Genomic DNA, 14,547 nt, shown 5'->3' with positions numbered 1-14,547 from the left:
GTTTCCTTTAGTATCAAAGCACGTTTCATTTTTTTGGGCAACATGAAGTGGTATGGATCCAAAAATGTACATTACAGTGTGATTAACACTTTGGCCTTTAGTTTCATTAAAAATATATATTTAAGAGCTCTACCTATTAAACATAAAATGTGTTCACCTTCCAGAGATCAAATTTGTGCTACAGCTTTTAGTACTGCATGTATCCAGCCATCTCATTTCACTGCAGCTGACCATGCATCAATTTGTGGTTGCTTTTTTGGAGATCTAAACACTTTAATTTCCATTAGTTCCAGGCATCCAGGGAGCATCAGGCCAGTGAGCAACATGGTCCACATTTTAAACAATAATATTTTATGTCAATCGTGTTACGTTAGTAATGTTAATTCTGTTAAATTCACTACAAATGAAGCACCTCCCACAGTTTTTTTGAATGAGTTCGACAACTAGTAGGAAATGTTTAAGGGACAAAGACGTCACTTCCTTAAACTGACGAATAGTCCTTGAAATGATCTATAGACTAGACCCTAGAGAAGCTGCCCATTACTGCACAAATCCTCTGGAAAATAATCATTACTGATGTAATAATCTACAACAGCTCCACATTATTGCACACCACTACAACCAAAATATACTGTACAGGCATGGGAATGCTGGGATTACACAACAATGCTTTATACCAACGAGTCTGAAAGACTCTAATAAACATTTGATGTTGCAAAGGGACAACAGAACAGCAAAGGGCTACACATTCTAGAAGGCAGTGAATCAACAGGCAGGGATCCCCAAGCAGGCTGTGGCGTGTCCTGTATCCTAGCAACATGCTTCTGGATCACTGCCCAAGGTGTTGGCTGGAGCCTGGCTGGATGCTAGTCCTGCAATAACAGTGGTCTGCAGAGGACTGTTGTACACGTCTGTGACAAGGAGGAGGGCGGGGCCAGGCCGTGAGTGCACACGTGCGGGCCCCAATCAGGAACAGCAGCAGCTGAGCCACACACAGTTGCCGTTTGTGTTGTTTTATGTTTTCATTAAACATGTTTTTTGACTGTTTATCTGGTTCCCTCCTCCTCCTTGCCCATTTTAACCCTGTAGCAGTGGTGCTGAAACATGGGAAGGAGGAGGGATGCACTGTCGTTGCATCCTCACCTCTGCCGTCCACCCAAAGGAGCATCCGCATCAGTCCGCTGGGGGATGGATGAGTCGCTGTCCGGGTTCCCTGGCCTGAAGCAAAGGAGGGAGGAGTGTGACGAGGAGAGGGATAAAGCTGAACCGGATATGGCAGTTCAGGAGAGAGAGACACACATAGCTGCCATGTGTGTTTATGTTTGGGTTTTTTTTCTCCCCAATTTGGAATGCCCAATTCCCATGCACTCTTAAATTCTCATGGTGGCGTAGTGACTCGCCTCAATCCAGGTAGCGGACGACGAATCTCAGTTGCCTCCGAGTCAGAGACCATCAACTTGCCATCTTATTACGTGGCTTGTTGAGTGTGTTACCATGGAGACATAGCACGTGTGGAGGCTTCACACCATCCACTTACAACTCACCACGCATCCCACCAAGAGCGAACCACATTATAGCGGCCATGAGGAGGTTACCCCATGTGACTCTACCCTCCCTAACAACTGGACCAATTTGGTTAGGAGAACTGGCTGGAGTCACTCAGCATGCCCTGGGGTTCGAACTCGCAAACTCCAGTGCTGGTAGTAAGCATCTTTACTCACTGAGCTACCCAGGCCTGACCTATGTTTGTGTTTTTTTAAGTTGCCTGTTTTAACACTGTTACAACTACTTATTTGGCAGAAAGAGTCTATCAAACAAGCCGACTGTCACAAAATAATAAACACACACACACACCGCTGTAGAAGCATAAGAACTAGCACACATTATTACAACAGGAAGCCAATAATTGTTCCAATACTAGAACTAGTCTCCCAGCCTTGAGGGTCGCATTTCAGCATTCAGCATTCTCAGAGCTGATGTCAGGCCAATGCCAAATTCCCTAAAATTACCCATTTCATCACAGACACCTCAAACATTCAAAGAATCCATAATTTTCCTCTTCTATCCACCCTATAATCACATTACCCAAATATGAACCAGCAGTGGTGTAAAACTTTATTTCTTTATTCATTTGTCTAGTCATTGACTCTTTCCCACACACATTCATTCTTCCCCGAGTACTTTGACTTCTTCCTGTATTCCAGAACAATGTGGTTTTTCAACATGAATTGTGGAGGAATTAAGTATGTGAGCATTTACTCAAGCTTACAGAGCTGTTTCCACTTGAGGCCAAAGTGGAAAACTTTCTATCAGAACAATTGCACACTGGACAGATGAAGCACAAAGTACACAGACTGGGCAGCCATCGCACACATACACACACATAGCCCTTTTCCACCAACATGGTTCAGGTGAGGGTTCTTGGGCCGGTGCAAATTCTCTAAATTTTCCGTGCTTTTTCACTGAAAAAAAAGGCTGTTCCAGGGCCGAAAACCTGGTTTCGCACCCGCCCCAAATGCTTGCTGGTCTCTACGTGGGAATCAATTATGTCAGGTGATGGAGGGTGGGATAATGTTTCGTCACCATGTTAAAGATTTGACAAACAACAACAGTAGCTTCTGTCTACAGCAAGGAGTACTTCTTCACTCCATAACAACAATAAAAACCCACAAAATTATCAGACATCAAAAGCGTTCAGGTAATATGATGAAATGAGCGCTCTACTTGCGATATGGTATTTACGAAGATACGAGATAATCTACAGATCGCAAAGGAAAAAAATACTCTACAAGAATGAAGATAAAGCATGAAATTATGCACGCTACCATACTAATTGACTAATTGACCATACTGACCATATGATAGTGGACGGAGCAACGATGTTGTGGATTTGGACACTAACCAGGGCATTTAATTCAGCCAGAAACGCTTGTGATAAACAGCACCAGAACCATCAAAATTTTGGTGGAAAAGGGCTAACACACAGCTGAGCTGAGGCACTAGCATGTCCCTGGAACAAACGGTTTTCAGCATCTAGTCAGTGAATAATGCCCTTTCATCACAGCAAACTCCATATTGGTCTGTACATCACTATGTATACAACAGTCTGTGCATCCTAAACACACACATACACTGGGAGGGGAGTTTTCAGTTGTCTTAAAACAAGATTATGAAATAGTGTTTTTCCAAAGAAAAGCAATTCCCCCCCCCTTAGCAACAGACATTAGTGCATTTCTACCATACCATTACCTGACACATTCACATCTGGAACACCTAGGAGAGGTTTGTGTTTGTGTGTGCATAAATGATCCTGCAACACCTAGATTTAAGTAAATGTTTCCCTAGTGGAGCACTGTATGGTGAGTGTGATGCCATACGCTCTTTAGGAAATCTGCAAGACATCAGTCACTCCCCAACCCTTCCCAAAAGACATACACTGTAGCTCTCACTTGAGAAAGTGCTTGAGAAAACTTTGAGAAATTCTGCACGCACAAAAAAAGGCACTTGACCCCTGATATGCCATAATCAACAACCTGACCCTGAACCTCTGAGTAGCATACCACTTGAAAAACCAAAGGCATTGGGTGTGTGCAAGTGTGTATGCGAAATACACAGGCAAGTAAACGATGCTATATTTGTGTTACTTAGTTCTTTGTAAAGAATGACACGTATTTGAATCATCTAACTAAGTGTCATTCTTTACAAAGAACTAGGTAACACAAATATAGCATTGTTTACTTGCCTGTGTATTTCGCATACACACTTGCACACATCCAATGCCTTTGGTTTTTCAATCCTTCAATTAAATATTGTAAGCTTATTCCCATTCTTGACATTATGACTCAACTGAAATGTGGACAAGGAAACACTTCATGTTTAATTGCAACAATTTGGAATTTCATAACAGGCAATCCCTAAACAGAGAGGAAAAGAAAAAGTAAACAAAATGCAGAGGAAAAGTGGTGTTGTAAATTGCTGGCCTCTCCCTAAACGCAACCAGACTTAAATCACCGCCGCGAAATACGTCACGGGCCAACTCAGCGTTCCAGAATCCGTGGCGCGCGCACTCACACACATGTATGAGCGAGCTGGGCTGGAAATGAGCAGCGGCACCCGCGAGACATGCAAGCAGTGACAACTCACCATTTCTTAGTGCATTCCACCATGAGTTCCTGGTAGGAGGCCACGAATTGGAATTTGGAAGCATGTTTCCCAACACGCTGCAGTCTTTTCCACACCGAAGCCATGGGATGTTTTTTTTTCTTTCTTTATAGAGCTGACAGTTTGCATAAAATACTGCCCTGTTCTGACGCCGCCCCCTCACAAATCCTTTCCTTGGAAAAGTTCTCAAAAGTATCCGTCCAAAATCGGCTTTTGTGCAGTAATTGATGTATGAGGTATAAACAAAAGAAAAAATACGTAGATTCCTTAACATCAAAACATCAGTGTGGATGAGCGCAGGTCAGCATGATGAAATGACATGTTAAATCCACCGGGATGACTGACAGCTCCAAGAGAGCTCATATCCCATAACTCCTTCAAAATAAACTCGAGCTCGGCATGATAATCAAGTACTCCTCGTTTCCAGTTGTCAATAAACCTACAGAGACAAAGAGAAAGGCGGTTAGTTCCCGGTGATTAAACGATGCTGCACCAAAAGCTACACCCAGATTTATCAAGCTTATATTTCAAATCACTGTATTCGAACACAAATCTGTCAGCCTTATCTGATTATTTCAACAATCCCTGCTATATACGCCTGGGACGTAACCACTGATAAATATCAGCAGTAAAAAAAAAACTTATCAGATATCTGTGCAAGGCAAAGACAAAACTATACGTCTGGCGATGATATCAGGAGAACGAGATTTAATCACCCCATAACACAAGGAAAAAAGTATAAAGTCAGATGAAACTTTCTGGATCAGTTACAATGTTTCTGAAGCCATGGATATTAACACCGTACAAAAACTCTTGGATACGTTTGATTAATCAGATGTTATTGTTGCATTGCATGCGAATTGCATTGATGCAAACATGAATAAACGACTGACGATAAATATTATTCAATTAGAAGACCATTAAGAGTACAGCACTTTTCTGAAGTAACTTAGATATTCCTCGGTTATTTAAATTAAGCAAACAACTGTTGCTGTTCAAAAAGTCACTACAAAATAGAGTTATTTCCACGCTAGACAGCTGATGAAGGCTTCTCTAAACGACTCGCATCCTCATGCACCTACAGTACCACAAACTGATAAACTGTCAGTGCAGGGGCACTACCTTCAGGTTACTGATTAAAGATCCCATTTTAAAGGCATGGTGTTTACCTGGCTAGCAAGGTAGCTAAGGAGATCATTATAATGATCAATAATCAACCCCCAGAATCAACAGCGACGTTAACCATAATATGTTTCATTAACATGCAGTCCAGCACTCACCGCGTGAATAATGCAGCAGTGGCGGCTGAACGACGGCTGCATTCAGCCCGCTAGCGAGCTAAAAAGCCGCACTAGCTGGAGATTCCCATAGAGCTCCGCTAGCAGCCTCAGCTAAGCTTAGCCAGCAGACGGGCTTTCCTAGGGCAAACAGAGGCAGCGAAAACACAATCCCCCTGTATATTCGTCCGCGTGGAGGACAATATCCGGTACCGGTCAAGCTGAGGAGTTTGAGGGTGAGAAGCAGTGGAAGTTTGTCCGGTCAAGAGAAGGAAATTCCAGCGCTTGTTTTCGCCTTCGCTCACAGACTCAACGCATCAAGACTCCATCATTTTCCTCCCCTATCCCACATTCAGTCAAACATCTGTGCTGTGCCTCCGGGAAACGCCCCCACACTGCTTCCATTGGCTGTCGGTCTGTAAATATTTACATATGCATGACCCTTCTCAGGGATTTTGTTGCCAGCGAGCGTTCCGATTGGTCGACAGAAACATCTTACAGAGATCTTGAACCCGCTCGTGTGTGCAAGCAGACTGAGTTGAGTAAGAACATAAGTGTAGAAATTAAAACTATGCACTTTTTTTTAGTTTTAAGAATTTTTCAAAGTATAAATATGATTTTTATAATTCAGTAACGTCTGCATATTATTGTTCAATTGATTCTCTTGATATATTAAATATAGCTTGTATTTTGATAACAATTATTTTGAACTTTCATTCAAGGCTGAAACAAAACAACCAATCGCACCACAAAAATGATGTGAGCGTGTGTGATAGATTATATTGAATATTGTATATTGCAAGTGTTATTTCATTTTTACATGCCGGTAAATAATAATGCACCTTGTGTTTATTGTTTTTTTTATGCCAGTACAGTACTTCAAAATGTAAAAATGAAATAATAGAGAGAGCGAGAGAGAGAGAGAGAGAGAGAGCGATAGAGAGAGAGAGAGAGAGAGAGAGAGAGAGAGAGAGAGACTAAACCAAACGTTTTCACTTAAATGTATACAGTATTTAATATATTCTTTCTTTATATATACTGTATATTACTGTGCATCAGTTAAATGTGATTTAAAATATTTATATACAATGCATTTGTTTATTTGTTTGTTAATTGTGTTCTAAATATCCACAATATAAATCTAATATTTAATGTTATACACATGTTTCTGCTCTGTTTGATTTGGTTATAACTTGTGCTTTGGCAACATTGTAACATACAGTCATACCAATAAAGCAATTGAAATTTGAAAATTAAGAGAGAGAGAGAGAGAGGGAGAGAGAGAAAGAGAGAGAGAGAGAGAGAGAGAGAGAGAGCGAGAGAGAGAGAGAGAGAGAGAGAGAAACATAACCAATTTTGTTATGCTTTGGCAATACTGTTATGAAACCGTCATGCCAATAAAGCTTATTTGAATTTGAGAGAGGGGGCCGCATTATGTAATAGCTTCTAGACAGAGCTAAAAAATTTATAAATGGCATTGAGACAGAGCTGCATTTTCTAACACAATGCATAAAATACACAGCCATTCTGGGAAATTGTTACCACAAAATTAAGCACATTTTACCATTTAACAAACTACCTTTCTTATTAGGTGAATTCAAGGACTGTTGTGTGATAGCAGCAAAATATGTGTCTGTCTGCCACAGAATGAGGGACAGTGAGTGAAATGACCTGAGTCTGCATTTCCAGCATACTTTGTCTATTTCTAGTTTTTTAGTAATATTTTATATTTCCTTTATGTGTAATTTTAAACTTGTGTAAATTTGCATTATTTAACATGATCCTTTTTACCTTATTTGTCAAGAATGCATTGTATATATTTTTAGTGGTGCTTGCAAAGCATCACTATTGTAATCTCACATACTTATTTTTATTTTTATACTTTTTATTATTCTATCTCCGTACAAAACTTCGGCACCTAACTCGTCCCAGCACCGCTTAGTGAGACCCACGAATGAGGTGTCAAATCGAACGGCCTATTGAGGACACGTGTGCTATGACTTTTATAAGCGTATCGGGTACGGTAATTGCCCCAGGGGCAAAAAAGCGGCCGAAAAATCCCATAGACTTAACATTGCGACAAACTTTGACGCGTCACAGCTCCGAGCGAGGATTTCGCAGAAACGTGTGATTTGCCACATTTGAAGAGGCTGGCAGGCTCTGTAAGAGCATACCTCAAAATGGGGTAAAAGTTGCACCCTGGGGGGCAGGAGCTGCCCAAAAATGCCCCAATTGACTTACAATGGTGTAGGACGGCCCATGAAATGAAATGGCATTGGGATTTGTATTCAACATAGCTCTGGATCACAGTGTCATAGAGACAATGGGGCGGGCTCATTTTACTCAGACGACCAATCAGTATCTCAGGATCATTTTGAATCTATCAAGCCACGCCCTAGCAACAATTTAGAGCACCTTAGCAACAAGTCCCATACACTTCTAATGAAAGACATCAAAGGGATATCTCCGGATAGAAGTTTCATAGAAACACAAGGGTGGTCTCGTTTCACTCGGGGCAGCAAACAGCCAATCATGAATCACCTCAACACTTCCTAGCCCCTCCCTAACAACCATTGTCGAGCACCTTAGCAACCAAAATCCATAGAGGATATCTTCCATTCTGAATGTCACAGAGGCATGGGAGTTGGTTTATATCATTCATACTGACAAGCAGCCGTTGGAGATTAATGATTGGCAGCTGCCAAGCCACTCCCTAGCAACTAAACAGAGTACCCTAGCAACCCTTTAGCAGTAACTATATCTCTGCACCAGAAAATCAGAGAAACTTCTGGGTTGATTTATTTCAATCAGGATGGCAAGGACACTTCATTAGTATCACTAAGGTAACTGCCTAGCAACCAGATGGGGTTACCCTAGCAACCGAGTAACAAATCACATATCTCTGCATCAGAAAAACGTAGAGACTTCCGGGTTGACTTATTTCAATCAGGATGGCAAGGACACTTGATTACTATCACTATGATTACTGCCTAGCAACCAGATGGGGTTACCCTAGCAACCGAGTAACAAATCACATATCTCTGCACCAGAAAATAGTACTGACTTCCGGGTTGATTTATTTCACTCAGGATGGCAAGGACACTTCATTACTATCACTATGGTAACTGCCTAGCAACCAGATGGGGTTACCCTAGCAACCGAGTAACAAATCACATATCTCTGCATCAGAAAAACGTAGAGACTTCCGGGTTGACTTATTTCAATCAGGATGGCAAGGACACTTGATTACTATCACTATGATTACTGCCTAGCAACCACATGGGGTTACCCTAGCAACCGAGTAACAAATCACATATCTCTGCACCAGAAAATAGTACTGACTTCCGGGTTGATTTATTTCACTCAGGATGGCAAGGACACTTGATTACTATCACTATGGTAACTGCCTAGCAACCAGATGGGGTTACCCTAGCAACCGAGAAACACATCACATATCTCGGCACCAGAAAAGAGTACAGACTTCCAGGTTGATTTATTTCAACCAGGATGGCAAGGACACTTCATTAGTATCAATATGGTAACTGCCTAGCAACCACATGGGGTTACCCTAGCAACCGAGTAACAAATCACATATCTCTGCATCAGAAAAACGTACATACTTCTGGGTTGACTTATTTCAATCAGGATGGCAAGGACACTTGATTACTATCACTATGGTAACTGCCTAGCAACCAGATGGGGTTACCCTAGCAACCAAATAACAAATCACATATCTCTGCATCAGAAAACGTAGAGACTTCGGGTTGACTTATTTCAATCAGGATGGCAAGGACACTTGATTACTATCACTATGATTACTGCCTAGCAACCAGATGGGGTTACCCTAGCAACCGAGTAACAAATCACATATCTCTGCACCACAAAATAGTACTGACTTCCGGGTTGATTTATTTCACTCAGGATGGCAAGGACACTTGATTACTATCACTATGGTAACTGCCTAGCAACCAGATGGGGTTACCCTAGCAACCGAGAAACACATCACATATCTCGGCACCAGAAAAGAGTACAGACTTCCAGGTTGATTTATTTCAACCAGGATGGCAAGGACACTTCATTAGTATCAATATGGTAACTGCCTAGCAACCACATGGGGTTACCCTAGCAACCGAGTAACAAATCACATATCTCTGCATCAGAAAAGCGTACATACTTCTGGGTTGACTTATTTCAATCAGGATGGCAAGGACACTTGATTACTATCACTATGGTAACTGCCTAGCAACCAGATGGGGTTACCCTAGCAACCGAGTAACAAATCACATATCTCTGCACCAGAAAATAGTACTGACTTCGGGTTGATTTATTTCACTCAGGATCGCAAGGACACTTGATTACTATCACTATGGTAACTGCCTAGCAACCAGATGGGGTTACCCTAGCAACCGAGAAACAAATCACAGATCTCGGCACCAGAAAAGAGTACAGACTTCCGGGTTGATTTATTTCAACCAGGATGGCAAGGACACTTCATTAGTATCAATATGGTAACTGCCTAGCAACCAGATGGGGTTACCCTAGCAACCAATTAACAAATCACATATCTCTGCATCAGAAAAGCGTAGAGACTTCTGGGTTGGTTTATTTCACTCAGGATGGCAAGGACACTTCATAAGTATCACTATGGTAACTTCCTAGCAACAAGGAGGGGTTACCCTAGCAACCAAATAACAAATCACATATCTCTGGATCAGAACATCGTAGAGACTTCCTGGTTGACTGATTTTACTCTGGATAGCAAGGAGACTTGATAAGTATCACTATGGTAACTGCCTAGCAACCACATGGGGTTACCCTAGCAACCGAGTAACAAATCACATATCTCTGCACCAGAAAATAGTACAGACTTCGGGTTGACTTATTTCAATAAGGATGGCAAGGAGACTTCATTACTATCACTATGGTAACTGCCTAGCAACCAGATGGGTTTACCCTAGCAACCGAGTAACAAATCACATATCTCTGCATCAGAAAAACGTAGAGACTTCTGGGTTGATTTATTTATGACCATAATTTTTGTTCTTTTCAAGCATGCTATTTCACGAGTTTTGCCACGGCAAGCACCACTCACATTTTCTTCAGGAAATGTACCTATCTAGTTTTCTTATATTATTGCTTTGCACTGTCTTTGTTTTGAACTGTTTTATTTGAATGCTTTAAACGGACATATGCCATATGCTCTTTGCTGTACAAATGTAAAAAGTAAATGAATGCCAATAAAGCACCTTAAAACTGAAAACTAAACTGAGAGAGCGAGAGAGAGAGAGAGAGAGAGAGAGAGAGAGAGAGAGAGAGAGAGTTTTCTTAATTTATCAAGCTTGCACTGAATCCTTTGGATTAAGAAAAACACCACGTGCAGACAGCATTCTTGGGAAGGCACACATGAGATTGTCTGTGAGAGTGTGAAGGAAGGAATTAACACCGATTCTTTCAACCATTTTTCAAGCATCTTGATCAATATCTTGATGAAGTCTTGTGAGACAGGGGTTTCCTCCCTGATGCAGGAGTGTGTATGAGAAGATGTTGGGCTTTATGTGGGCACACAGGCAGAAGAGGGTATGATCGCTGCTCAAAACACTCATGAGTGCCTACAGGGAGAGTTTTCACCTCCTGTGACTGCAATGTTATGAGCCAAGGGCTCTTCCGAGCTCTCCACCAGACAACCAGATAGGTCAGATAGGTACTCAAGAAGACTTTAAGTCAGAGTGCTCTTTTTATGGGCTGCCAACACTTCCGGACATGTATTAGCCAACTTTAAACCTCTCAGGACACTGCTCTCAAAGCTCTGACATACAGGAGCAGAACAGATAACATTTTGTAACAGCACCTCTGTGAGCTAGGAAAGTGGACAAGGTTTGATCTCTATTATAAAATAACGGAAAGGGAAGCTAGCCACAAAAAGTGTTAAAGGTAGTCATCATCCTTTACTCCCCATCATGTTATTCCAACACAAAAGGTGAAGATAGAATGTAAGTCTCAGTCACTATTCACTTTCATTGTATGGAAAAATATAATAATAATGAAAGTGAATGGTGACTGAGATTAACATTCTGGCTAACTTCTCCTTTTGTCAGCTTTCACAGGTTTGGAACAACATGAGGGTAAAAGTAAATGATGACAGAATTTATATTTTTGGATGATGTAAGCATTTAAGATAGCAAGATCATCCTCAATGCATCACAACTAATATCTCTTTTAAACCAGGATAGTTTTTATTCTCAACAATGTGAACAAAAGAATACCTCAATATAATAAATATCCCAGTGATTTTACTTCGAAGAGATTTCCACCCAACCACCCAGTTTTGGTATGGCATGAGTCTGCAGTTTGTCTGTGTATCGACTTTACTTTCTCCCTCTTCCTGTGTGTGTCCCGGTAATGTGAGTGTGTTCGTTGGCAGTGAGATAAGCATGCTTACTGTAAGTGAATCACCCCAACACATGCAGACACACAGGCACAGCCGTGCATGAATGCAAAGAAAGGAGAGAATAAAGATGTCACGCACACCTCATTCAGCCGAAGTAAACATGGTCATTACAGAGGAAACAATAGAACCTTAAAGGGTTAGTTCACCCAAAAATGAACATTTTCTCATAATTTACTCATCCTCATGTCATTCCAGATGTGTATGACTTTCTTTCTTCTGCAAAATACAAATGAAGGTTTTTAGAAGAATATTTCAGCTCTGTTTGTTCTCACAATGCAAGTTAATGGGTGCCAACATTTTGACGCTCCAAAAAGCACATAAAAGCATTATAAAAATAATCCATACGACTCAGTAGTTATATATATTATATGATATAGGTGTGGGTGGGAAATAGATCAATATTTAGGACATGTTTTGCTATAAATTCTTCTCCCTGGCAGTAGGGGGCAGCATGCATGAAGAATGTGAATCAGCAAAAAGAAGAATATCTCTTTCTCACCCACACCAAAGAAAACATATTTCTTCTGAAGACATTGATTTAACCACTGGAGACATATGGATTACTCTTATTCTGATTTATGTGATATTTTTGACCCTGAAAATTTTGCCACCCTTCATTTGAATTGTATGGACTAAAAGAGCTGAGAAATTCTTCTAAAAATCTTAATTTGAGTTCAGCAGATAAAAGAAAGTCAATCATGAAGGAATTTTAATTTTGGGGTGAACTATTCCTTTAATTAGCCGCATTATTTATAATCAAATACTCCATATAGTTTCTTTTATACAGCATGCACCTCATTATGAGGACAATAAAGGGATAGTTCACCCAAAAAAAATACAATTGTGCCATTTACTCCCCCTCATGTTGTTCCAAACGTGAATTACTTTTTTCTCCCAGTGGAACACAAAAGGAGATGTTAGCATGTTAATCTCTAAACTATTCAACTATAAACTATTCAACATTGCTTCTTTTTTCCATGCAATGAAAGTGAATGGTGATTGAGGCTGTTGTTCCATGGAAAAAAGAAAGTCATACAGATTTGGAACAACATGAGGGGGAGTAAATGATGAAAAAATATTCATTTTTGAGGTAACTATCTCTTTAAATATTCTGTTCTAGTGGGTAAACAACATCCGAGATTTAGTGCATCCTTCACGAGTTTGAAGTGTACATAATTAACATCAATTACTCAGGCCTTTATAGCATTTGACACTGTTCATGTGAGCTCTGTGCTGTTGAAGATGGAGAAGTTGGAAAGAAGATTCGGTAAATAAACTGCAGCTCAATGGCCTATGCAAATAAACAGAGCGAAGCAATTTGTGCAACCTCAACATATTTGTGATAGTATATTTCAACAATGTGTACAGAAGCCTGTAAACATTCAAATATTGTGGAAAATGAGGCAAGATTTACAAGATTTTCATACAGGAGTGATACAGAATTAATACATTTGTAATACACTAAATGTACTTGTAACGATATGACTTCATAATCAAACATATTGAAAAAAACAAATCTCACATTAAAAGTATTTTATGTGCAACAGCATCCTTTTGAAAATGCCAAAACAAAGCAGTCAGCCATGGATTGGTGTGAAAAGGCTTCAACACTGGGTAAATATTATTTTGATCTGTGATGTTTTTGCTGTCTGTTAGTAGGTAACAGTTTGACACTAGGCCCTGCTGCTTGCCACTTCAGATCACAGTGGCCTCTGACACCCACTTTCTGGCACTCTCTCGTGTTGGAAACATGAGACGTTGTACAAGAAAGCTCCCAATTTTGTTCATCGTTTGAGAATTCTTTAGGTAAATATCAAATTTTACACAAAATACTTGTAAATTGCATTAAATATGTGTTCAGAATAGTTGTATGTTAAAACAGAGTGTTTGTTATGGATCATTTTTGAAGGATGCATATCTATTGCATGTGATGAGTTTGACCACGTTCTGCACACATGCAAGAACTGGGTATATACATTTAGAATTTAGCATGTGTTAAATGCATAAAATGCTGTGAATGATATAAGCATGTATTTAAGTAATGACTGGAGAAGCTAATGCCCTGTTTGTGTTTTCATTTAACATTAGCCTCTTTATTTAAAAAGCTGTAATTTCCATTTAATTCATTGTACCGTATTTCTTTCTACTGATTTTTCATTGTGAACTGTAAATTTTTTTATTCTTATTTGGGACATTGTTCTTCATTTTATATATATATATATATATATATATATATATATATATATATATATATATATATATATATGCCATTTTTATGGGACAGCAGTCAGAACAAAAAAGGTATTTTTTTATCATGTTTTGTTTCTTTACAACCGCTGGCTACGTATTTGCTCAATTCAGTTTTATAAGCCATATTTATTTGGGTTATATGAATCAAAGCATTCAGAAAAATGTAAAAGAATATGCCTCATTTATAAAAAAATAAAATAAAATATGTATAGACACAATTTGTAAACATTTCTTTTAACCTGATTTTAGTGTGATAATATCAGGGATTTACCAGCGTTACGGTATTTACTTAATTACATAGTTTACTGCTGATACATCATCATGAAAACAAAGTTGTAATGTTAGATATTACTTTACACAGAAAAGTAGTAAGCTAGTAAGTAATCGATTTGATCACACTAAAATAATATT

At 39.7% G+C, this 14,547-nt stretch overlaps 1 protein-coding gene across 2 annotated transcripts in view; it reads right to left on the bottom strand.

The window, feature by feature from the left end:
- Nucleotides 1-5,779, bottom strand: part of ehbp1 (EH domain binding protein 1) — a 190,321-nt gene extending 184,542 nt beyond the window's left edge. For both annotated transcript variants that reach the window (XM_052153523.1, XM_052153524.1), the window contains exons 1-2: nucleotides 5,442-5,779; nucleotides 4,144-4,600 (exon numbers count right to left, since the gene is read on the bottom strand). In XM_052153523.1, coding sequence (XP_052009483.1) covers nucleotides 4,144-4,247 — 104 coding nt within the window. In that variant the 5' untranslated portion in view covers nucleotides 4,248-4,600; nucleotides 5,442-5,779. The remainder of the gene's footprint in view (nucleotides 1-4,143; nucleotides 4,601-5,441) is intronic.
- Nucleotides 5,780-14,547: the final 8,768 nt, after the last annotated feature.

This window comes from Xyrauchen texanus, chromosome 22, assembly GCF_025860055.1.
Source record: "Xyrauchen texanus isolate HMW12.3.18 chromosome 22, RBS_HiC_50CHRs, whole genome shotgun sequence".
NCBI classification, from domain to species: Eukaryota; Metazoa; Chordata; class Actinopteri; order Cypriniformes; family Catostomidae; genus Xyrauchen; species Xyrauchen texanus.
This window is presented reverse-complemented; position numbering and strand designations above follow the sequence as displayed.